The sequence below is a fragment of the Camelus ferus genome, chromosome 17 (assembly GCF_009834535.1).
Source record: "Camelus ferus isolate YT-003-E chromosome 17, BCGSAC_Cfer_1.0, whole genome shotgun sequence".
Taxonomy (NCBI): domain Eukaryota; kingdom Metazoa; phylum Chordata; class Mammalia; order Artiodactyla; family Camelidae; genus Camelus; species Camelus ferus.
Window position 1 is genome coordinate 48,675,030 of NC_045712.1, and position 23,629 is coordinate 48,698,658.

The window sequence follows — 23,629 nt, forward strand, 5'->3', positions numbered from 1 at the left end:
TTTAGGACCTAAATGAAGACCATCTGGTTATTATCAGGTTCATGTCACAGTATCTTATTGCTATTTGGCGACTCTGAGCTGCGCTTAAGAGTTAAACTTGGGGCAGTTTATCTTTTAAACTTACAGTGGAAACCTACATTTCTGAAGGAACCCACTCAAAAGAAGAAGACTTCAACAGGCAGATAAATGACTAAGAATGAGCGGTAACTATAGCGGAGACCCCCCACCTTATCAAAAGTTGAGGAACAAGTGGGTCCTTCAACATGATCAATGGCTATTTTAAAAGCAACGAAAATGTGACTGTTACATTATCATGTGTTTAAACTCATTATAAAATGTAAGGAGCTCACGTTTAATACCAGGTGATTTGGATCTCACAGCAATTTAAAAAAGGCTCACTGCCAACCAATACCAAATTATAAGTAGCACCTATTCCATTCGGTGTAAAACAGTCTTTTCTAACAGCTTTTCTAACACTTAACACACGAAAGAACGAAATATTTTGCAGTTATTATGTGTAAGATGAGCCACTACTGCTCTGACATAAATTCTGATACAACTATTTTTTAAGTCAACCCTATTGGGCCCAAGAGTACTCAATTTAAATCTATTAAATATAAATAAGAAGAGATGACACCTAAAAAGAAGTAGAAGCCAACAGAAGAAAAAAACCTCCTGTTCATTATTTAAAACATTATATTAAAGAAAATACTACATGCTGATTTAAATATGAATTATGGGAAGTATTACCAAATGTCCAAATAACTGGGGCATTTTCAGGTGGTGCAAAGAAATTCTAACTCCTAATCCACACATCTCAGCTAAAACAGAATGTAGCAAACTGCAGGAAAAGCTGAGTGGAGGCAACAGATGCGGAAAGCGTGATTACTTCCCCCACCTGCTACATCCATCATCTCTGACTTGCTGTGATTGAAGAAAGAAGTTGAAGTCCATTTTTTGCCCTCCCTCTGACCTCAATTTGAGTTCCAAAACTGTCAGAGATGATAGTGCATTGAACATTCTACTTCTCGATTTTTCACTTTCATACTGAGGAGAAATTCTGTAAGTGTTGTCTGGGGACTTAAAGGTGGACAGGAAAAGTGAGAGCAGGCCACCCGAAAGAAAGGGATCAGAAACACAAGGACAGTGTAAGGTCAGTCTCAGAACTGGCGGGTGGTGGACGGTAAAATGTAAAATTCAACAAGGTCAAATAGACACCGGGTGTTGAAGTCCACTTGCAGGACAAGAAACTTCAAAGGAATTGAAAACATCACAAAAAAATCTCACACATTCCTTCTCCAGTGGATATGATCTTTAATAAGATAGCCATTGCCTTCAGTAGAAGGTGAAGCTTAAGCACGGTATCTGTTGCCAGGTATTTGTACCCAATGAGAAGTATATAACTTTTATTTTCAAATTGTGATCTAGATGTTCAAGAAGACAGCAAATATTTTACTTGGGCCTCATTTCTAATTGCTGGGAAACAAAATGGATGAGTTGGAATTATCACTAACTTCATGTTATATTTGCCAAGGAATCTCCTTGCTGTATACCTAACTGCAGGGGCTGATGGGGAGAGGAAATTTCCCACTCGCACACATACACACGCATTATAAGAACATAAATCCATAGGCAGAAGAATGCAAGTGAGAAGTAATCAAATAAAATTTTATAATGTTGAAAGGGTCTAGTAGAAATCTCAATTTTTAAGCATATATACTATATCTAAAAAGTATCATGGATTGGTTAACTTACAGGCATATTTAATTACTAAACTGTTCAGACTACAGTATTTAGAATGTGCATATATTTTCTATAAATTAATTTTCATATTTATGAGAAATCTTTGTAAAATGTCTGTGTAAACATGCCCAAGGCAGTTGCCCTATATAGAACCCCATTTCTCCTTACCAATGCCTTTTCTTATACTACGTGGGATACGCACTGTTATTTTAACTTTGAATTTCTGTGCTCTTTCTAGCCCAATACAATGTAATTGATCAATGGGGAACCCTCCTGCACTGCTGGTGGGAATGCAGTTTGGTGCAGCCACTGTGGAAAACAGTATGGAGATTCCTCAAAAGACTAGGAATAGACTTACCCTATGACCCAGGAATCCCACTCCTGAGCATATATCCAGAAGGAACCCTACTTCAAAATGACACCTGCACCCCAATGTTCATAGCAGCAATATTTACAATAGCCAAAACATGGTAGCAGACTAAATGTCTATCAACAGATGACTGGATAAAGAAGTTGTGGTATATTTATACAATGGAATACTATTCATCCATAAAAAACGACAACATAATGCCATTTGCAGCAACACAGATTTTCCTGGAGAATGTCATTCTAAGTGAAGTAAGCCAGAAAGGGAAAGAAAACTACCATATGAGATCGCTCATATGTGGAATCTAAAAAAAAAAACCAAAGCATAAATACAAGACAGAAACAGACTCATAGACATAGAATACAAACTTGTGGTTGCCAAAGGGGAGAGGGATGGGAAGGGACAGACTGGGATTTCAAAATGTAGAATAGATAAACAAGATTATACTGTATAGCACAGGGAAATATATACAAGATCTTATGGTAGCTCACAGCGAAAAAAGATGTGGCAATGAATATATGTATGTTCATGTGTAACTGAAAAATTGTGCTCTACACTGGAATTTGACACAACATTGTAAAATGACTATAACTCAATAAAAATAGTTAAAACAAACAAACAGAAAGATTAAATAGGCATTGCTTCACTCTGTATAAGCCTCTCTAGCTTTTTAGCTTTATTGGAGAGGGTGAATTCTTCTGAGAAAAAAATACCTCTGAGATGTTGACAAGATTGAGGTTCTGAGCCTTCGAAGCTAGTCGTGAGGCCATGCGCTAACAAGAAGGGACCCCGGTAATGCGACACTACTAAGTGTCTCTGTAGCCAGCTGACTGGTCTTTTCGCTTGAAATTTCAGCCTCTCTAACATTTCCTAATTAAGAGCTGATGTTTGGCTGTTTTTCTTTAGTAGATCAATTCTATCCTTATACTCTATGACTGAAATTTATTCTGTTAGCATCTTTCTATGTATTTGTGGTACTGGATAAGCCATACAGCTGTGGATCTGAGTTTCTTAGTCTGTATTTTAAGTCTGTGTTCATCTGTACTTAGTTCATAAAGAGGAATATATGTGAGCACGTAGCCAAATGCTTTCCGTTCTATCCAATAATCAAGAACAGAGATACAGCTGTATTTGGGGGCATTCTGACGGTCCTAATCTGAGATTAGAAATAATTTAGGGACTAGAGTAGAATATTCTTCATTTGTATTTCAAATCCTAACCCGCAGTTACAAGCACAAAACTGCAAAAGAAATTCCTAATCAAATTTCTAACATAAAATTTCAGATACAATGAAAAGATTCGAATCCATTTCCTGAAGTAGAGTTAACTGAACCTTCAGAACTTCCATTAGAAAATACAAATGGTCTGCTTCCAAAGTGTTCATTTGAGATATGAAAAATGACAGGGGACTACAAATACCTTCATAACTAACTTCAAAAATGTGTGTTCACACTGATGTCTTTTAAAAATATTTGTTCTTACATAACTATCTAGTTCCTCCTCATGCCCATCCTAATTATTACACAGAAGTCAATTATATATGTATCTGTATATATGTGTGAACATTTCACATTTAATCCCTACAAGAGTTCTCAGTAACAAAAGGTGCATATCTGAGAGATTTCCACATCTGAAAAGATATTCAGTGTAGTAGTGTGCTCAGACTGCCATAGGAAAATGCCACAGATTGGGTGGCTTAAATAACAGAAAATTTTTTCTCACAGTTTTAAAGGCTAGAAGTCCAAGATCAATGTGTTAGCAGAGCTGGTTTCTCTTGTGGCCTCTCCTTGGCTTGCAGGTGGCTGCCCTCTTGGCGACTTCACATGGTCTCTCTTCTGTGCACAGGCATCCCTTGGGGTCTCTCTGTGTGCCCAACATTTCCTCTTCTTACAAAAACACCAGTCAGTTGGCATTAGGGCCCACTCTAATGGCTTGTTGTAACTTAATCATCTCTTTAAGGGCCCTTACTCCAAATATAGTCACATTCTAAGGTCAGAGGTTTAACTCACGACTTTTAAGGGAACACAATTTATCCAGCAACAGTACATGACAGAGTAAGAGCACAAATCTAGGTAATGACTTGAAGCCTCTTGTGTGTGTGTTAGAACACGCCCATCAGTCTCCCCATGAGAGCAAACATCTTACATTTTTCATGGAGAAAAGGTGAAAATAAATGAAAACAAGATGATGGGAGAAAAGGAAGATTTGAAAAGATAGGTGGCAAAACTCATGAAAGAAATTTTACAGTTTTCAATAAAGACTAAACTGGATGGAACACAAGAAAAAAATGAGTTCTATTGGTAGTTCCTTTAGAAAAATAAAAGCTGAAAGGGGAAAAAATATTTGAATTTAAAAAAATGAAAAGATGAAAACAGTTGAAGAAAAAGTACCAAAGATAACCAAAGAAGATCCATCATAAGTAATATAGGAGTCCCAAAATAAAATCAAAGCAATGAACAGAATAAACTGCTTACAATTAAAAAAAAAAAAAACTTGGGAGTTTGAGATTTACAAATGTTAGCCACTATATATAAAAATAGATTTAAAAAAAAGTTTCTTCTCTATAGCACTCTACAGCACAGGGAACTATGTCCAATATCTTGTAATAACCTTTAATGAAAAAGAATATGAAAATGAATATATGTATATATATGCATGACTGGGACATTGTGCTGTACACCAGAAACTGACACATTGTAGCTGACTGTACTTCAATTAAAAAAAACTTAATTGAAATAAAAAGACTTTAAAACTTATGCTGAAAATACACACTACATACTTGGGAAAATCAACTCAGCGGGAAACACTGAGCTATACAATAGTAAATATACAAAAATCTAAAGAAAAAAACCAAATCTTTTAGGTATCTAGGCAACAATTACAGAATACACTTTTTTTTTTCAAGATAGGCCATGCTGAGCCATAAAATAAGATTCAATGAAACTGACTACAATAGATTTAAATAAGAAATCAATAACCATAAGATATTTTAAAACTCCAGATATTTAGTGATTTAAAAACACACTTCTAATAACTCATTCCAAAGAAGAAATCACAAGCTGAATAGTAATAAAATACAACATATGAAAATTTGTGGGACTTAGCTAAAGTAGTACTTAAAAATTTATAGCTTTAATTGCCCGTATCAGGAGGAAAAAAGATTTGAATCAGTTATCTAAGTTTCCAATTTAAGAAACCAGAAAAAGAAAAATTAAACCCAAAGAAATCAGGGAAAGAACAGCGAGATCAGAAAACACTAAATAAGAAACCACACCAAACAATAAGAGAAAAAGTTATCTTTGAGAAGTTATGAAAATTAATAAACTTAGCAAGACTATCTCTCAGCAGTTTACTATAAAACAACAACAAAAACCTTACCTTGGCCAATTCTGTAATTTGACCAAAACCAGGCTTCCAAGTGGGAGCTGTGAATAGACGATCTTAAATCCACTCTCATGAAGCTGGGACTCTTCGGGAAAGTCTTCTTCAGAAACAGAGCACTTATTATACCTTGAGTCGGTGTTCATGAAGCAGTACCACGGTTCACTGTGGTCAACTCTGGCTGCATCCTTACTTGACAACAATCTCCATTTCAAACAACTTTCATTCTCACACTGAACCCACACTTTGTTTACATACATCTTGTTTTCCATGGAGGACTCCATTGCAGTATTACACTCTTCTACTATTATCTTACTATCTAATTTTTCTTTTTCTTTTTCCATAAATGCATTCAATCTGGAAAATAAATCAGAGGAAAATAAAAGAATAAAGATTTGAAAAATAGGAAAACGAATATATGTATGTATATGCATGACTGGGACATTGTGCTGTACACCGGAGACTGACACATTGTAATTAACTATACTTCAGTTAAAACAAAGCAAAACAAAAAAAGAATAAGGATTTGAGAGTGTAAGGAGAAAAAGTTCCAGCCAAATTCTGAGAAATAGCTCTTTGATACCTTCTTTTTTTAATTTTTAAAAATTTGTTTAGAGGGGAGGTAATTAGGTTTATTTATTTATTTATCTTTTTAATGGAGGGACTGGGGATTGAACTCAGGACCTCATGCATGCTAAGTGTGCACTCTACCACTAGCTATACTCTAACCCGCAATATCTTTTTTTTATGATTTTTCTTTTTTCTTTTTATTATGCACTACATAATATACTGTATGCTACACAATACACTGTATAACCTTCTAGCAAAAATAACTGAGTTATTTTTCATCAGGAAGGTGCCCTGTTAATCAATGTTCTCCAAACCCTTTGACACATAGTAATGATTAACTCCAGAGATGCACCTATCTCTTTCCATCAGACTCCTCTGATACGGATAACGGGCAATCCTTTTTCCCTTGCCCCATTACTGAACCTGTGGACGCGCGCAGTGGCCATTCCCGGGATGAACAAGCAAGCGGCCATGACTGCAAGCCCTGGGAGAATCTCGAACCGCATCGTGCTGAGAAACCAAGAACAAACACTTCTTTCCAGGCCCCTGAAAGGTGACCCGGCTTCGGTCCCTTCCCGATAAGCTCCCCCATACCTTGACTACCCCCTCTCTATCCTGTAAAGACTACACTCGTTGAACGTGTTACGTTTCCACCTACCCAGAAACAAAAGAACAAAATAGAAGCCTCAATCACTCTGGTCACAAATGCTCCAAAATTAAAAAGAAGAAAAGTCTGATATAGTAGAAGAATAGTAGAAGTTAATTATAATACCTATTGTACTATTATTAGTACAAAGCTGGTAGATATCCAATACTTTTGCTGTAATAAAAATGAAATCTCATTCAGTGCTATGAGGCAGACATTATTCTAAGTGCTTTATGCACACAGCTTACATAGTCTTCACAACCTTCATATGACCACTTTTAGGGGGAAAAGGAAAGCTAAGAAAAGTAATTTGTTTAAGGTTCCAGGTCTAGTATATGGTAAAGTTGGGATTTAAATGCAGGCAGGTTTCCTTCCCCCACAAATTCTGTGATCTTACCCACGAGACTGTACTGCCTGCTGGCTATATGATGGATATAAAATGAAGCAAAGTATTTCACCATACGAAAATTTGGAATTTATTGTTAAAAATTAAAGTAATCTTTTGCTTATATAGTTTGGGGTCTTTTATCCATTAATTCAAGTGATATGAGTAAAAACTTCCCAGAGCTTTTTTATTATGAAAATTTTAAACACATAAAAAAGTTAGAATTACACGATTAAGTCCCAAACTACTAGCTTCAAGAAGAATAATGTGCATACTAAAAATAATTAATATAACTGAAATACAAGTAAAACTAATTATTAGCAACTCACTTTGCAATACAAAACCTATTTTTCAAAAAAGACTTAGAGATACCATATTAATAAATTAGTAGAACACTACTATTCAAGTAGAAGCGCCATTTGAAGCAGCTCTTAATTCTGAGTTAATTATATATTTAGAAACTCACTTATCACATACTTTCCCATGGTCACTACAAAGTGCTTTAGAAAAAAACTTGCCAATGTATTCCAACAGGCATAGTTCACAATTTTTGACCTATTAATCCCACTCATGTGAATGTATCCAGAGAAAATAAACGTAAAAGAGACTAACCTACACACTGCAAGACCAACAATATTCACTGTGCACGGTTTGTCGTACTGAAGGAGTGGAAAAATCTAAAAACAGGAAGAACAAAACAGGAAGACAAATATAAAATTTTGCTAATGATATATATATTTTTAAAATTTGGCTAATTCTTTAATTGGTGAGGATATTCATGAGGAATAACTCTGCATTTTAGATTGCAGTTGAAGTGAAGTCTTTTTCTCTACTCTTTGGGTCACTAGACAGTAGAGCAGAAATTTTTGAGTCCAGAATTCAGAGCCAAATTACATGTGAATTCCTGGCTCCACTAATCACCAGCTGTACATCCCTGGGCAAGGCACTGTTTTTCATTTCACTTCACATTTGGTGTAACTTCATCGTGTGTGTAACATTTTTTTGTTTTTATTTCCAATTCTTATGTCTTCTTTACTAATGCTGGCTAGGACATGTATAATATGGAAGCCATGATAATGGACTTTTTTTTTCCTAATTTTAAAGACAGTGATTCCACTATTTGACAATAAAGTCAAATACATATGCATGTTTTTTGTAGAAACCATTAAAAGATAATAAAAAGTTGTTTTCCTTCAATTACCAGTTTACTAAGAGTATTTTTTTTGGGGGGGCGTTAAACATGAAGTGGTGTTGAATTTTATCAAATGCTTTTCTGAAGACTGAGGTGAATATAAGATTTTTCTTTTTAAATCTGTGAATCAGGTAAGTTGTGTTAATGAATTTATTAATGATAAACCCACTTGCACTCTGAGTAAACCCTATATGGCCATGTCACAAGATTTTTTTCTTTAACATATATTACTGCATTCAGTTTATTAACAATTATGAGATTTGTTCATATATGTGTTTATAGGTGAGATTGGTCTATTACTTTCATTTCCCCTTTTGTCTTTTTCTGGTTTTGATATCAAGATTAAAATGGTCTCATAAAATGAGATATAGAATATCCTCCTTTATTGGTAAGTTTGCTTAAGGAAGGAATTTCTAATTTTGTCAAACATTTAAGAATTCTAAAGGGGCACAAACTACTATGTATAAAATAAATAACCTACAAGGATAGATTGTACATGTACAGCACAGGGAATATGGCTAGTATTTTATAGTAACTTTAAATGGAGTATAATCTATAAAAATATTGAATCACTATGTTGTACACTTGAAGCTAATATAATAAGTCAATTATATTTCAATCAAAAAAATTAAGCAACCAGAAGCAAACAGAACAAAATGTTACTATCTGCTAAGTCCATGCAGTGAGTACATAGGTATTTCATTTTTTCTCTATACTGGAAATCTCTCATAACTAAAAAATTGAAAAATTAAAAATATTGTTTAAAAAACCATAAATTAGTAAAACTGATAGAAACTTATGAATCATGTAGAAAGCATTCTCTGCAAGATTTGCACAAATACAAATATTTGCTTATTTTCTCCAATCTGTCACGAAACAAACTGAGAATTTTTCTTGTAATGAATTTTAAATTTGCAAACAATAAAGGTTTCTTTGAGAATACAAAAAAAAAAAAAAAATTCCAGGGTAACTACTGTACCTGTCATTATGTTTCTTTCACTCTGAATTTGTTTATACCATTTTTTTCAGTTCATTTATCTTGTCAGAGTTTTGTAAACAACCAGAGTTTCAGTCTTCTTATTTATTCATTTTTATTTAATTTTTGTAATTTCAACTTTTTTTATTTTCAAATTTAAACAATTTTTATTCTATTTTTATTTTTAAATTTTTATTTCTTTATTATTGAGTTCGGTCTTCTTATTTATTTTTTCAATTCTATCTATATTAATAGCTGCACTTTATTCTTTCCTTCCTTCTACTTTCTTTGGGCATTCTTTGTTGGTCTTTCTCTTCTTGAGTTGATGCTTAGTTAATTCATACTCAATCTTTTTTTTAAACTTTATTAATTTTATTATATTGTGGTATAAGAATACTTAACATGACATATACCCTCTTAATTTTTTAAGCATGTAATAGAGTATTTCATTTCAGCTTAAGGAACTCCTTTTAGTATTTCTTGTAAGGCAGGTTTAGTGATGATGAACCCCTTCAGTTTTTGTTTGTTTCAGAGTATCTTTATCCTTCCTTCAATTCTGAAAGACAACTTTTCCAGAAAGAGTATTCTTGGTTGGCAGTTTTCTTTCTTTTATGAGTTCTTTTAGAATTTTGAACATATCATCCCCCTCCCTATCTTCACTCTTTTTTGTTCTTTGTGCTCCTCTGATTGTTTGAGTCCAGTGAGCTATCTTCAAATTCATTGATCTTTTCTTCTGTTTGATCTAGTCTGTTGTTGAATATTTCATTTGAATTTTTAGTACATATATGATTTCTTTATAGAATTTTTACATTTCCTTCTTCTGTTGAAATTCTTACAGTGCTCCTGCATTGCTCCCCTGACCTTGGTGAGCAGCTTTATAATGATTTTGAATTATCTGGCACGTAAATCACTTATCTCCCCTGATTTTTTCACTGGGGCAAGCCAGGGGGAGAAGACATGGAACATTTATTTCCACATGGCCATTCAGGGTCCCATGGGACTACTAATTGTGTGCCCTATTAGTTCTCAGATGCAGGCTAATTAGAACCATTAGGCAGCAGCTGAAAAAGTATGCAGTCAAATCCCTTCTAGGGGAAACAGGGGAGTCTTGTGTTTTTGCCTGCTCCCTCTGTGCTGGTCACACATACATCAGACATCACCTATTTGTCTTCTGTGGTGAATGCAGACTTGAGAGTTTCGAGCCCTTTTGGTTCTCTAAGACTTGGGAGCCATAAAAGTTGGGGTGCTAGATATACGGAGTAGCTCCTTCCAGAAAGAAGATGAACATTTGCTTTTATCACTGGAGTGAGTGTGGGGAGTGAAGGGGATGGAAGTGCCCACAAGCCCTTTCAGGCTCCCTGAGGAACACAAGCAGCTTCCAGATGCAGGCTGGTCAGAAGCGCAACCCTTGGGCAGCAGCTAGGAAAGTACGCAGGTAAACCCCTTCCAGGGAGAAACTGGTAACCTTGTGTTTTAGCCTGCTCCCTCTGTGTTGAGCCCAGGGGGATGGCCATGGTAAGCTGCCTGCACTTCTGTGCAGAACCACCTATCTGTTCAACGTGGTCCTGGGGACTCACAAATGCTCATTCCCACTGGCTCTCAGAGCGAGGTGATTTGGAAGCCAGTCCCCTGGGTAGCAGCCATGAAAGTTGAGGAGCTCTGTGGTCCCACCTCTTTGCTCCTCAGGGAGAGGCTGGCAGCTGGGGGCTCCTTCCTGAATGTAAGGAGCTACTATGGAGTTTTATGGCATCAATGCTTTTCCTGACTCATTTCAACTGTGGGTATTTTCTCAGTCATCCTACATGCAGAATTCACTCAACTTGTTTCTATATTTCTCTCCAAGGGAACTGATCTGCATGTAGCTGTTTATTCCGTGCACCTGTAGGAAGAAGAAAAGTCTGAAGCCTCATATTCAGCTGTCTTGCTAATGTCCTTTGTATTTTGTTTTCTTTACTTTTAATTACTTCCAGGAAAATATAAAACAGTAGTAGTAATATCAGACATCTTTATCTTGTTGTGACTTTGACAAGACTGAAGCGTAAATCTGGCCATCAAAAATGCAAGAAATTAAGGTTATCTCTGTCAAGGCTTTCCTCTGGTTGTATGTTCCAAGACACCATCACACCATCACTCATCCTCCACAAGCCCCCACGTGAGATGCAAACAGTGTATTAGGAAGGCGAGATAATGCTGGCCACTGGGTGAAGGGCTACCAATTCAAAAACCAAATGTAAAGAGGGATGAGGGGGATTCTAAATCTAAGGCAGGTATTGGGAGTCTGTGTGGACAACAAAGCTGAGGATAAGGAGTTGGGGTACAGTCCTCGAAATGGTGAGGTTCTCCATTACAAGTTGGTTCCAGAATCTTCTACTTCTATTTATTATTTAATAAGAGAAATAGGTCTTACTGATATTTGAGAGCAAATTGACACTAGAAATCTCACTCAGTCTCTATATAAGCAGGTCATACGTCCTGAATGGGACATGAAGCCTCCTGCTGGAAAGGTGGGAGGAACCACAACTCAGAGTGTTTCACGAGGGGCCCTTCAGTTCTCCATTTAATTTCACTATATTACAGACATATTTAACTAAATGGGTTTATAGATTATATTATCTAGATTATTCCTCACAAAATGAAGTCACTTAAAATACTTCTAAAGAGAAATGACATCTTGAAGAGAATACTAATAACACAAATAACTAAAGTATAAGAGACATAAAAGAAAGCAGAACGTGACGACTATCTGCCACTTAGCTGCCTAGGATTCTGTCCATCTTGCAATCACTGGTCTGCTCTAAAGCAGAAAGCACTCTAAGTTTACTTGGCACCACATCAGTGGAAAGCTTAGCAAAATCCATTATGATAGCCTATTATAAAATGTTAAGGGGATTAAAAGATTACTTTGAAATGGTAGATAAAGTTTTCAGATTTTCTCAGGAAGTTGGGTCTCACAGTGGATAATACTGAGAAGATAAATTAACACTAAGAAAATGTCATTATTACTTAAATACTGATACTCATTTTCAATTGTGTCTAACTTAAACCTCTTGGTATTTTAGATTGGACACAGTTTATCTAGGCTAATAGAATTTACACTACAGATTATAAAATAGTTACTCTTTTCAAACCAGATTCTCATTATTTCTATTACCTTTTCTCCAACACATTGGTTTTCAAAATTGTCACATACAGAAAGTGCAAATGAAGAGGAGAAAGAGAGAAGAGAGGAGTAAGGAAAGTGGTGGAGTATTTGAAGGGGGTCCCTATAAAATCACGCCTAAGTTGTCGACACTTCAGTGTGTAAAGATATTGACAAATGCAAAGCTGTGCTAAATACACTTGCTTTGCTCAACTTCTGTTTCTAACTTTTTTATTTCATAACTTAGCTAACATATTAAACTAGAGAAGTCAGAAGAAAAGGTAAAAGTTACATTTTGGAAAATAGAAAACATTGAACATCTATTCAAAATTACACGGCCGTAAGTTGAGGCTGTACGTTAGTTTATTTACTCATTCACTTAAGGCCATAGTTTTGAATGGTTATAGACAATTTCCAGTCAGACAGCTCTACCACTTTTTACTAGGCAAAAAAGTTAACCACTCTGGATATTATTATTATCTGGGGATAATAAGAGTACCACCACTCTGGAACCTCTCTTATAAGGATGCTGATCCCGTTCATAAAGGCTGTCTTTATGAATTAATCACCACCCAAAGGCTCCACCTCCTAATACCATCACACTGGGGGTTAGGTTTCGATATGAATTTGAGGCGACACAAATATTCACTCTACAGCATTCCATCTGGCCCCCAAAATTCACGTTCCTTTCACATGAAAAATACATTCATCCCATTCCCAACAACTCCCAAAGGTCTTAACTCCTTCCAGCGTCAACTCAAAAATCCAAAGTTATGTCTAAGTATTACCTAAATTAGATATGAGTGAGACTGAAGGGAGGATTCATCCTGAGGCCAACTCCCTTCCCACTGTGAACCTGTGAAGTCAAACGTGCTATGTGTTTCCAAAATACAATGGAGGGACAGGCACAGGCCTGACACTCCCCCTCCACAGGGAGAAGTAAGAAAGAAAGGAGCGTCCGGTCCCGAGTGAGTCTAAACACTAATGCTGGATAATAGTCTTGTCTGGCTCTGCGCTCTGCCCCCCAGGCCTACGGGGGTTGCAGACCCCTTCTAGGCCCACTGGGGTGAGTCCCAGCCCCACAGTTTTGCCAGGTAGGGGCTGGGCCCCTCGGCTATAGTTGGCCTTGCCTCTGTGGCTTTGGGCAGCCCACACAGGTAAGAGTCAGGTGCCTGTGGCTCACCTGGGTTTTACTGGTCTGGGGTCAGCCCTGGCCTACAGCCCCAGTGGGCCATGCCCCAGCAGGCACCCTCTGTGGTGACTCTGCCCCTGCAGGGATTCTCTGCCTGTGTCCCAAGCCAGGGAACCTAGGTGGCAGTAGCTATGCTGTCGTGGCTGTGCACTTTGTGCTTGGTCAGAGACAGCACCCAGGCATGGCAGCAAAGTCTGCTGATGGGTAGATGCTGCAGAAGAACCCACTGGAACATACCTGGGGCAGTCAAGGATCTTGGCACGTGGGGAGCAGAAGCCTTGAGGCAAGGCTGGGCAGCATGTCTTAAAGACCCACAAGTGCCTGTGGCCCCTCCTTTGAAATCATCCTGTCCTCCAGGCCTTTCTCTGCATTGCGTGATGGGGGTGGCAGCCCTGATGATCTCTGAGTTGCCCTCGCTCTTCCAGGCTCTTAAACAATGCCACCTAGCTTCAGCGGAAATGGCCGATCAGCTCCTTAATGTGCTTACTTGGCCACACCTTTCATGGTCTTTCCCAAACAGCAGCTCATTCTTCCCAATATGGATAGGCTAAGACTTTCCCAAGTATTTTAAGTTCTGCTTCCTTTCTGATGAAACAGTTCTGTCTTTGAGTCTTTTCTCTCGTCTCACATGTTACTGTAAGCCAAGAGAACTTACTTCACTTAGTCAAGAGATGCTAAGTTGGACTTTCAACACCTTGCTTAGACATTTTCTCTGCCAAATATCCACTTTGTTTACTCATCAGTTCTCCCTTCCACAGAACACTAGGCATGAGCACAATTCAGCTAAGTTCTTCGCAACTTCATAACAACGATTGCTTTTTCTCCATTGTTTGATACCGTGCTTCTCACTTCCACCTGATATCTCATCAGGCTGCCTTCACACTGTCCACATTCCTACCAAGATTCTGCTCAAGATTACTTAGGTATTCTCCGAGAAGACTGAAGCTTTCTCTACAGTTCTGCTCTTTTCTTTCTGGGTTCTCATCAGAATTGCCCTTAATGGGCTGTTTGTTCATGACAATGTGGCCTTTTTCTAGCATGAACCTCAAGACTCTTCCAGCCTCTACCCCTTAACCCAGTTCCAAAGCCACTTCCACATTTTCAGTTACTTACCTACAGCAGAAGCCCTGCTTCTCAGTACCAATTTCTGTCTCTGTCTGCTTGGGCTGCTATAACCAAAAATTCCAGACTTGGTGACTTATAAACAACATTTAGTTCTCAAAAATCTGGTGGCTGACATATTTGATGTCTGGTAAGAACCTGCATCCTGGTTCACAGATGGCCATCTTTTTGGTGGCCATCACTTGGCAGGGAGGGCAAGGTACTTTCTGGCCTCTCTTTTAGATCCATTAATTCCATCTGCTCTCACGACATAATCACCTCCCAAAGTCTCCACCTCCTAATACCATCATATTTTAGGGAGACACAAATATTCAGTCTATAGCGACAAACCTACATTGGTTTTGAAAGAGAGGGGTAGATTCTTAGTGGTAAGGGAGGATAGTGGCAGATGAAGCTTAGATATCTATTTGGGGCAAATGGATGAACAGTGGAGTTAATAACCAAACAGGGCATATAAATAAGGAGCAAGCTTGAGATTTAGGGATCAGAAATAATACGTTCCTTTTGGTCTTGGGTTTAAAACGCCTGTGAGTCTGCTAGGTAGGCAGTATGAAGTATGGGTCTGCTCCTCTAGAAGAAAATTCTAGAGTCACACAATAGAAAGTCAGAGTATATCTGTATTTTCTGCTCAATTCTGCTGTAAACCTGAAACTGCTCTAAAGAAATAAAGCGTATTATTAAAACAAAAAGTCAGAGTATAAACTTGGCACCAGAAATCCTAGGCAGTTTCTCAGCTCTTAAATGACTGACCATCTGGTTTTTAAATTTATTTTTTAAAGAGACCAAAGATTTTCTAATCCTTTAATCCTAATTAATTAATTAATTATGGTGTCTATTTATTTATTATTTAAGTATAGTTGATTTACAATGTTGTATTAGTTTCAGGTGTACAGCAAAGTTATTCAGTTTATATATATATATATATATATATATAATATAATATATATATATTCTCAGATTTTTTCATTATAGGTTATTACAAGATACTGACTATAGTTTCCTGTGCTCTACAGTAGGTCCTTGCTGTTCATCTATTTTATATACAGTAATAGTGTATCTGTTAATCCTAAACTTATCCTTAAACCTCTACCCACTACTGATTTCTTTACTAGTTCCTCTGTCTGTCTCTAGGCCCTAAATGTAGGCCTTTCCAAGGTTCTGTCTTCAAACTTCTCTTTCTACATTCTTTTCCTTGGGGATTTCACTCAAATAGCTTTGACTCCCTCTCCTATGCAAACAGCTGTCAAATCTCCATCTTAATCCCTGAACTCCATCTCAAATCTCATCTTCACATCTACATTCCAAATAATTTTGACACCTGGATTTACTCAAGCACCCTCAATTTGGGCCAAATCAAGTTTTCTTTTCCTTCAAAACAGTTTCTCTCTCATTACTGTTACCTAGACTCAAATTTCATCCAGGGTCAACTTTGAAACTGCCTACTTCCTCATCCCCTCTATGTAAATTTAAAGCTGTCATTTTGTTACAACTTACAAAATTGAAAAGGTTTCTGCCTGTGTTCCCACCTTTCCAATCCTACTGCTACAAACCTAGCTCAGTTTCTCATTAGTTCATTTAGACTGCTATAAACAGCCAACTGACCAATCTGTCTACTTCCTCTCTCCTCACGTTAATTTTCAACTCACTGATAATAGGTTAATCTTATAAACTCTCAATAATGGATCCTCTTGCTAAAAAAAGTATTATTTCCCATTGCTAACATAATTGGAAATAAGGTCCCCACTCTGTATTTGAATTCTCCACAGTGCAACTCTACAGTGAAGTAGTTAAGAGTATGGGTTTTATTACCAGTCAGACCTTGATTAAGATCTAAGAACACAAAGTTAACAGCTGTATGACTGTGGGCAAAATCATTTAATATCTTTTCATCTGGAAAGCAGGAATAACGCTAACACCACCTCATAGAACGTTGTAAAAGTTCAATAAAACAATGCATATAGGGTACGTGGCAAGAAGCAGAGCATGCAATGGGTGCTCATTAAATGGTTGCTAGCGTTACATTCTTTATTAGTCTTCCAGACAGCATCAACTTACATTATTTGATACTTCCCAAACACACCCAGTGTGTTCTGTCTCTATACCATTGCTCATGCTCTTCTTCTTACTCCATCATTATCTGCAAACTGCCTACTTTCAAGACCCACCTTAAACACCGTGTCTTTCCAGAAGTCTTTCCGGATATCCCCAACTGGCTGCAATTTCTCCCTGCTTGACCTTCCCGTCCTCTTAACTTCAGGTACTGACAACATTCTGCTACATATTATAATGACGTTACTGTCTAATTCCCACCACTGCACTTAAGCTCTCCCAGGGAAGAGGCATTATTTTTGTACCTCCAGCAATAAATGAGTTGATGATGAAAACATTGTTGTCTCTGTGTTGATCTCAAAATGCCTAAATAGTGCTTTAACATGAAGGAGTCGTTCATATCACTTCCCTAATTTTGCTCAATTTCTTCTATATTTCTGTGGGGCATAGGGAACTGGCTAAATATACTAACAGATGGGAAAGGGATTAGTGAGTAATTTTTTATTTATAACAATACATTACAATGCATTACTACTTAAATTGAATTTATTAAAGAGACCACCAAAGTCAGCAGAACCCCACCAAACAGTTCTAAATAACTTAATATAGCACAATTGCTACAGATATTTGTAGCATTAAAGTGAAATTCATGAGGTAAAGAAAATAAGAAAAGTCCATATGGACTTTATATAAGTTCTCCAAAGATTTCTGTATTCCATGAATGTTATTTAAGAATGTTATAGCAGAAAAAAATTAGAAAATGAGATCAAGTCTTCTTGAATTGAATTATTACATCATTCCATTGTTCAACAGAACAAAGGTCTCAAAGATAGAGTACAGCCAATATGAATTCTTATGAAGCATCACCTTTTATTACAATGTTTACGTTCTTTATTTGTGACTGATGTATCCCAGATGGGAAAATTACAACATAACCAAGGAGTTCGGAATAATCTCAGAATATAATGGGACAGTGTGAATAAATACGTACAGGACAGGAGTAAAGATAAATGGATGCTTATAATAGAAATTGTTTTTATTGTCTGTATGTGAATGAGAAAAATAATGACTGTTCTTCCAAATGAAAAAGTTGTCCTTATTCTTTTGATCGCCAACATTGTTGTTACAGGAAGTGCATACATTTTTAACTACCGACTAACCCAGATGCTGCAAGTCTTCTGGGTTTGACAAAAGTAATGGTTACTGGATGAGTGTCCTCAGAGTCGGTGCATTTCAGCATTAGAATTTCAATTTTCATCACTCCCATTTCTAGGTAACATGTCATGTGTAACCAACAGCTGTACAACTGTAATACCAAACCCGCCTACTTTCAAAGATAATCTGAATTGATGAAAAAGGTAATTTTAATATTCTGGATTAAAATTTCATAATATTCAAGAGAGAGGAGAAAAAGATCAGGACTCAGTGTCAAAAACGTAGTTTCTCATCCTGGCTATGCAACTTCCTAGCTCTATAATCCGTAAGGTAAAGAAAGTGGGGCTAGACGGTTTCTAAAACATCGTCCCCCTTTCCTACTTCTTGATTTATGCTTTCTGACTGTTCTTCCTCAAAAATCCTCTACTCTGCCTGCAGGACCATTAGCTCCTCGGCTATGTTCCTTTGAAGCACGTCTCAGAGCCCACATTTCACTAGCCACCCTTTCATCACATCTGTGTTAAGTCTTGTCAGCTCTCAAGACTTACTATATTTTATTTGCTTTGCAGCATGTGCTGGTTTTCAGTGTTTCTTCTGTCTTCAGTTCACATATAATTTCTCTTAACTTGGCAATCAAGTTAGAAAAAGGTGTATTTCTTGTCAATTATTAACATTCAACACTCTTCATCACCTTCAGTCCCCATCTGGGGCCTTCAATCTGGTATCTGCCATCGTCTTTCATGAAATATGCTTTTATCACTATCTTCAAGACAATTAAATACAGCAGGTATGAATTCCCTTCGGCAAATGTTCATTGAGTGTTTCACTGTCCTTCTCACTAACCAGCCCAATGTAATGTGATCAGCTCTGAAGTCAGGAAGTCCATGAGGAGTCCAGAATCAACTAATTACCAGTTGTATAGCTTTGGGAAAGACGTTTAACCTCATAATTTTATCTGCAAAATTACTATTTTATAGAGAAGTTGTAAAGATAAATTAAAAAAATAAGTATATGTAGTAGAGAATAATGATTGTAATAAAAATAAAAGAACAGCGTTTATACTAGGGACAATCAAGTTTGGAAGTTCTCCCCAATACTTCCAGAGTTGGACCTTTTTTTTTTTTTATTCTTAGAGAATACAGAGAAGGAAGGATAAGGTCTACAATAGCAAAAAGAGATAGGGGTTCTACTGGGATAAATCTGAAGATACTGTATATCAATCTAGCAAAGTTTAAAACTACATTAGTCTATGATTTTAAAATGGTAAAGGATTATTTGAAATTCTCACGTACTACTGACAAAAATGGAAATTCGTGGACACTTGGGGAGAGAAATTTTGAAGTATGTGACAAAAGCCTTTAAAATGTATGCAGATAGTAATGGTATTTCATCACAGTTAAATTGCTGATTTGGAGAACTATATTATAGTCATGTAATAATAAAAATAATTTCTTGTTTTTGGAAAGTAACATACTGAAGTATCAAGTGGTAAAGACAAATCATATCTGCAACCTACTCTTTGTAAAGACTGCATTCCTTGCCAAGTGTGGTCAACCTCTCTGGCACCAGCAAGTTACACCAGGAATGCTAACTGTCATTCCCATGGCCACCTGTGCGCTGGGAACGGGGACAGTAAGTGGCTATTAAAACTAACCATTGTTAGTTAGTTTTGTGTGTCAACTTGGCTGGGTCAGGGTACCCAGATATTCGGTCAAATATTATTCTGGATGTTTCTGTGAAGGTGTTTTTTAAGATGAGATTAACATTTAAATTACTGGGCTTTGAGTAAGGCAGATTATCCTTCACAATGTGGCTGGGCCTCAGCCAATCAGTCGAAGGCCTTGACAGATCAAAAACTGATCTTCTCCAAGCAAGAAGGAATTTTGCCAGGAGACTGCCTTTGGACTTGAAATGCAACGCTCCACTGAGTCTCTAGCTTGCTGGTCTACCCCAGCAGATTTTTTTTTGGGGGGGTGGGGGGTGGGGGGGGCTTACCAAGTCACCACAATTGTATGAGCCAGTTCCTTAAAATAAATTGCTCTCTCCCTCTCTCTATATGTATATACAGATACACACATACACACATATATAGTGTGTATATACACACAGACACACACACACATCCCGTTCGTTGGTTCTATTCCTCTGGAATACCCTAACACAGTGGGTAAGTAAAAGCGTCACATGGCTCACTTACTGAAATGAGCAGCTGCCTGCTTTAGTAAGCACTCTTCTGGGTGTTGTCATGTTTTTATTAGATTCCAAAATTAGATTCCAGAAGTCCAAAAAAGTTAAGTCTAACAGTTTCTGCCAGCTTAATCATTGCTTTAGTGAAGGGATTGATTTAAATTCCCTAATCTGCTATTTTCAGTAATACCACTACAACTTACTCTTAAATGATTCAATATACATACCCAATTATATACTGAATATACATTCCTACATCATTATTTTTAAATATTACCATTGAGAATATTGGGGAAATCTGAGTGTAAAGCAACTGGAAATTCTTCCTTCTATTCTTCAAACTTTTCTTTACATGACATTATATCAAAATAAAACAACTTTTTAAACTTAGCTGTCTCAGAGACTGGTTCAAGATGGGAGACTGAATACACGCCAGAGCTTCTCATGCCACCCCAAGTGCCAGGAAATCACAGAAGAGTGTACCTATGTCCATATCTTCTAAAAAAAATTTTTTTTTTTTAAAAAGCAGGCAGTACCTTCAGGTGTCCAGAAACTAGGAGGATTCCTCCCATGAAAGAAGATAGATGGGAATGAAGAGAAGGAAGCCACAGCCCAAAACATGCACAGATGAAAACGCCTACAAAGATGGAAGCTGGTCCGAGGGTATGCTAAGCCTACAAGTGTCAGATAATGAATATAGGACAGGTCTGGGACAGCCAAGAGAGTGAGGGTCACCTCTCTTTGGGTCAGGCAGTAAGCAAAGCGATGTCTATTGTCAGGTAGAGCAGAGCCAACCAATCCCTGGGGTGAAGGGGTAAAACAGGGGCTTCAGGAGGCTAGCAACACCCAGGAAGAATAGAGTTCTCATGACCCAGAAGAAGCCACTGGCTCACCCCATCTAGGAATTTGGTCCTACCACTCCTCCTTCCGTATTTGGAGAAAAGCTAAAGTAAACAGAGAGTTTATAAACAATCCCAAATACACAGCTGAGCACTCAAATCACAAAAATTAAAGAAAAAAATCCAATAATGGAAGAGAGAGAACAAACCCAACCAAAGAAAACATTCATTACCTATGAAACACAAGTTTTATAAACTAAACAAGATGGCATTTTAGAATGTCTACTAACTCCAGAAAGATATGAAAGGATATTCATTTCTTTAAAAGAATCAACAGAATATTACGGAAATTTAAATTCTGACCGCTGAAATTAAAAAAAAAAAACAATCGATACACTGTCAAAATAAAAATAAATGAACTGCAAGACTGAGCCAAGAGTTTTTCATGGAATGAAACCTACATTTAAAAAAATGACGTATAAGAGAAATGAATACACTAGGAAACCAGCAAGAGAAAAACACATAAATAACCAACAGAGTTGATCAATGTGGACTGTCATTAAAACAGACAGTCAAACAAACAACCCAGAAACTGGGTGGCTTCAACAACCGTCTTCAACAACAGAAAACAAAGTTATTTTCTCACCGTTTTGGAGGATGGAAATCCAAGATCAAGGGCCTGGCTGATGTGGCTTCTGGTGAGAGCCCTCTTCCTGGTTTGTGGATGGCTACCTTTCACTATGGTCCCTCTCACGCAGCCTCTCCTTGGTGCATGAGCAGAGAGAGAGAGTGTGCGTGCACAGAAGCATGCAAGAGAGCTTTCTGGTGCCTCTACTTATAAAGTCACTTATTCTGTCATATTGGGCCCTTACTTTTATGATCTCATTTATCCTTAATTACTTCCTTAGAGGCTCCTTCTCCAAAGACAGCCACACTGGAGATTAGGGATTCAGCATATGAATTTGGGAGGCTCACAAACATTCATTCCATAACAATCAATAAATCCAAAGTTGGTTCTTCAAAAGGAGAAAAGTCAGAAATAAATCATATTAGAAATACAGCTGTAGAACTATAGCAAAATGTAAAAGTTCCTAGAGGATAGCTTGTATATATTTAACCCAAAGGAGATCTTAAAAGCCAGATAAGCAGAGCATAAGAAAAGTCTATGTTAATCTCATTTAGGAAGGAAGATTTAAAAAAATCCTAGCTAAAGCAGATCAGATCTGTAAAGTAAATCAGATCTATCAGAATATTAAGGAAAAAACTGATCATGGCCACACAGGCAATCAGAAATAAGAGTTAATTAGTCCAACACTGGTCCCCTCCAAGCTGTCTTCTCTGAAATGTAGCATCTTTCAAAGCTCCATGGAATCTGGTTATGGCCCAGAGCCTGAGGCAATCAATACTGGTCAACCACAAAATGTGGACCCCAGTCCTACCTCCTCACGCCAGGGAAGGGGATGGTACTAACCCGATCGTGTATACTGGTGTGCCCTACTGCAAGTTAGGCGTGTGCTAACATGCAGCTTCTTACAACTGTAATCACAAGTCTTAGCTTTCCTATCCACCTTGAATGCCATACTGTCAGGAAAGTACTTGAACCAAAGTTCTGCCACATTTCATTACTACTGCATACTGTCCCTGATCATGCCAGGGGAGAAGGTGGTGTTTCTCTAATTACTCATGAAAAGCGCCATAGTTCAACGGTCAAGGGTCTCTACTGGTATGTGTCCTATGGCCCTAACAGATTGCTGTGTTCTGCGTCAGAGGGGAATGAGGAGACGGAGGCTCACCACCCACCTAAGTGCGCATTCTCTAGCAAGTACTACAATAGCAAGTCTGATACACGGGCTGCTTGGCCACTTGCACTGTTTGCATGACGTGCCACCTTATAGACTAGAGAAGGAAAACCATATGTGATCATCTGAATAGTTACTCTCCCAAAAGCATGGGAGGAATTCAACATTCATTCATCCTTTTTTACAACAAAAAATAGAGTTCAATCTCAACCCGGCACCATTTATAAAAATAAATTCCAGACTGACTAAACAGTAATGTAAAATATCATACACAGCATTGAAGTAAAAAATGCATTTGTACGTAAGACACAAAAAAGTCATAAAGGAAAGACTGATAAACTTGTACATGTAATAGAAAAGAATAAATCTGACTCCATATCAGACCTGTTCCTTTGGCTTTAACCCTGTGCCCTGTTTCCTAGGCTTAGTCTTGCTGGCTCTGCACCTCTTGTAACAGAATGTTGCCTAGAACCTGAAATAGACAGGAGAGCCTGCTCTCAAGACTCTGCCCTTTAAGGATATTAAAACTTTTGGATATTAACACTTTTTCATTCATATAAAGACAACAAGTTGCAGAACAGAAAATAACGTTTGTTTTGTTGGAGGTTTTACAGGGGCACCATGACCTGACCTACACGGACAGTTACAAGAACAAAGGATTCCAAGAACAAAGGATTCCTACACCAAGAAGTTTGAAACAACCAACCACACCCTCCCCTTTTTTGTATAAAATGAGCCTGAATACTGACTTGCGGAAGATGGTTCTCCAGGACATTAGTCTGCCATCTTCTTTGGCTGCAGGCTTTATGAATAAAGTCTCTATTCCTTGCCCCAGCACCTTGTCTCCCGATTTATTCGCCTGTCATGTGGCGAGCAGAAGGAGCTTG

General features: G+C 37.5%; 1 protein-coding gene and 1 pseudogene across 1 annotated transcript in view; both read right to left on the minus strand.

The window, feature by feature from the left end:
* Positions 1 to 23,629, minus strand: part of ZCWPW2 (zinc finger CW-type and PWWP domain containing 2) — a 91,479-nt gene extending 67,850 nt beyond the window's left edge. Inside the window, 2 exon segments of the mRNA XM_032459405.1 lie at positions 5,489 to 5,848; positions 23,492 to 23,629. Of these exon segments, the coding sequence (XP_032315296.1) occupies positions 5,489 to 5,848; positions 23,492 to 23,517 (386 nt within the window). The 5' untranslated portion in view covers positions 23,518 to 23,629.
* Positions 5,907 to 23,626, minus strand: LOC116657295 (annotated as a pseudogene).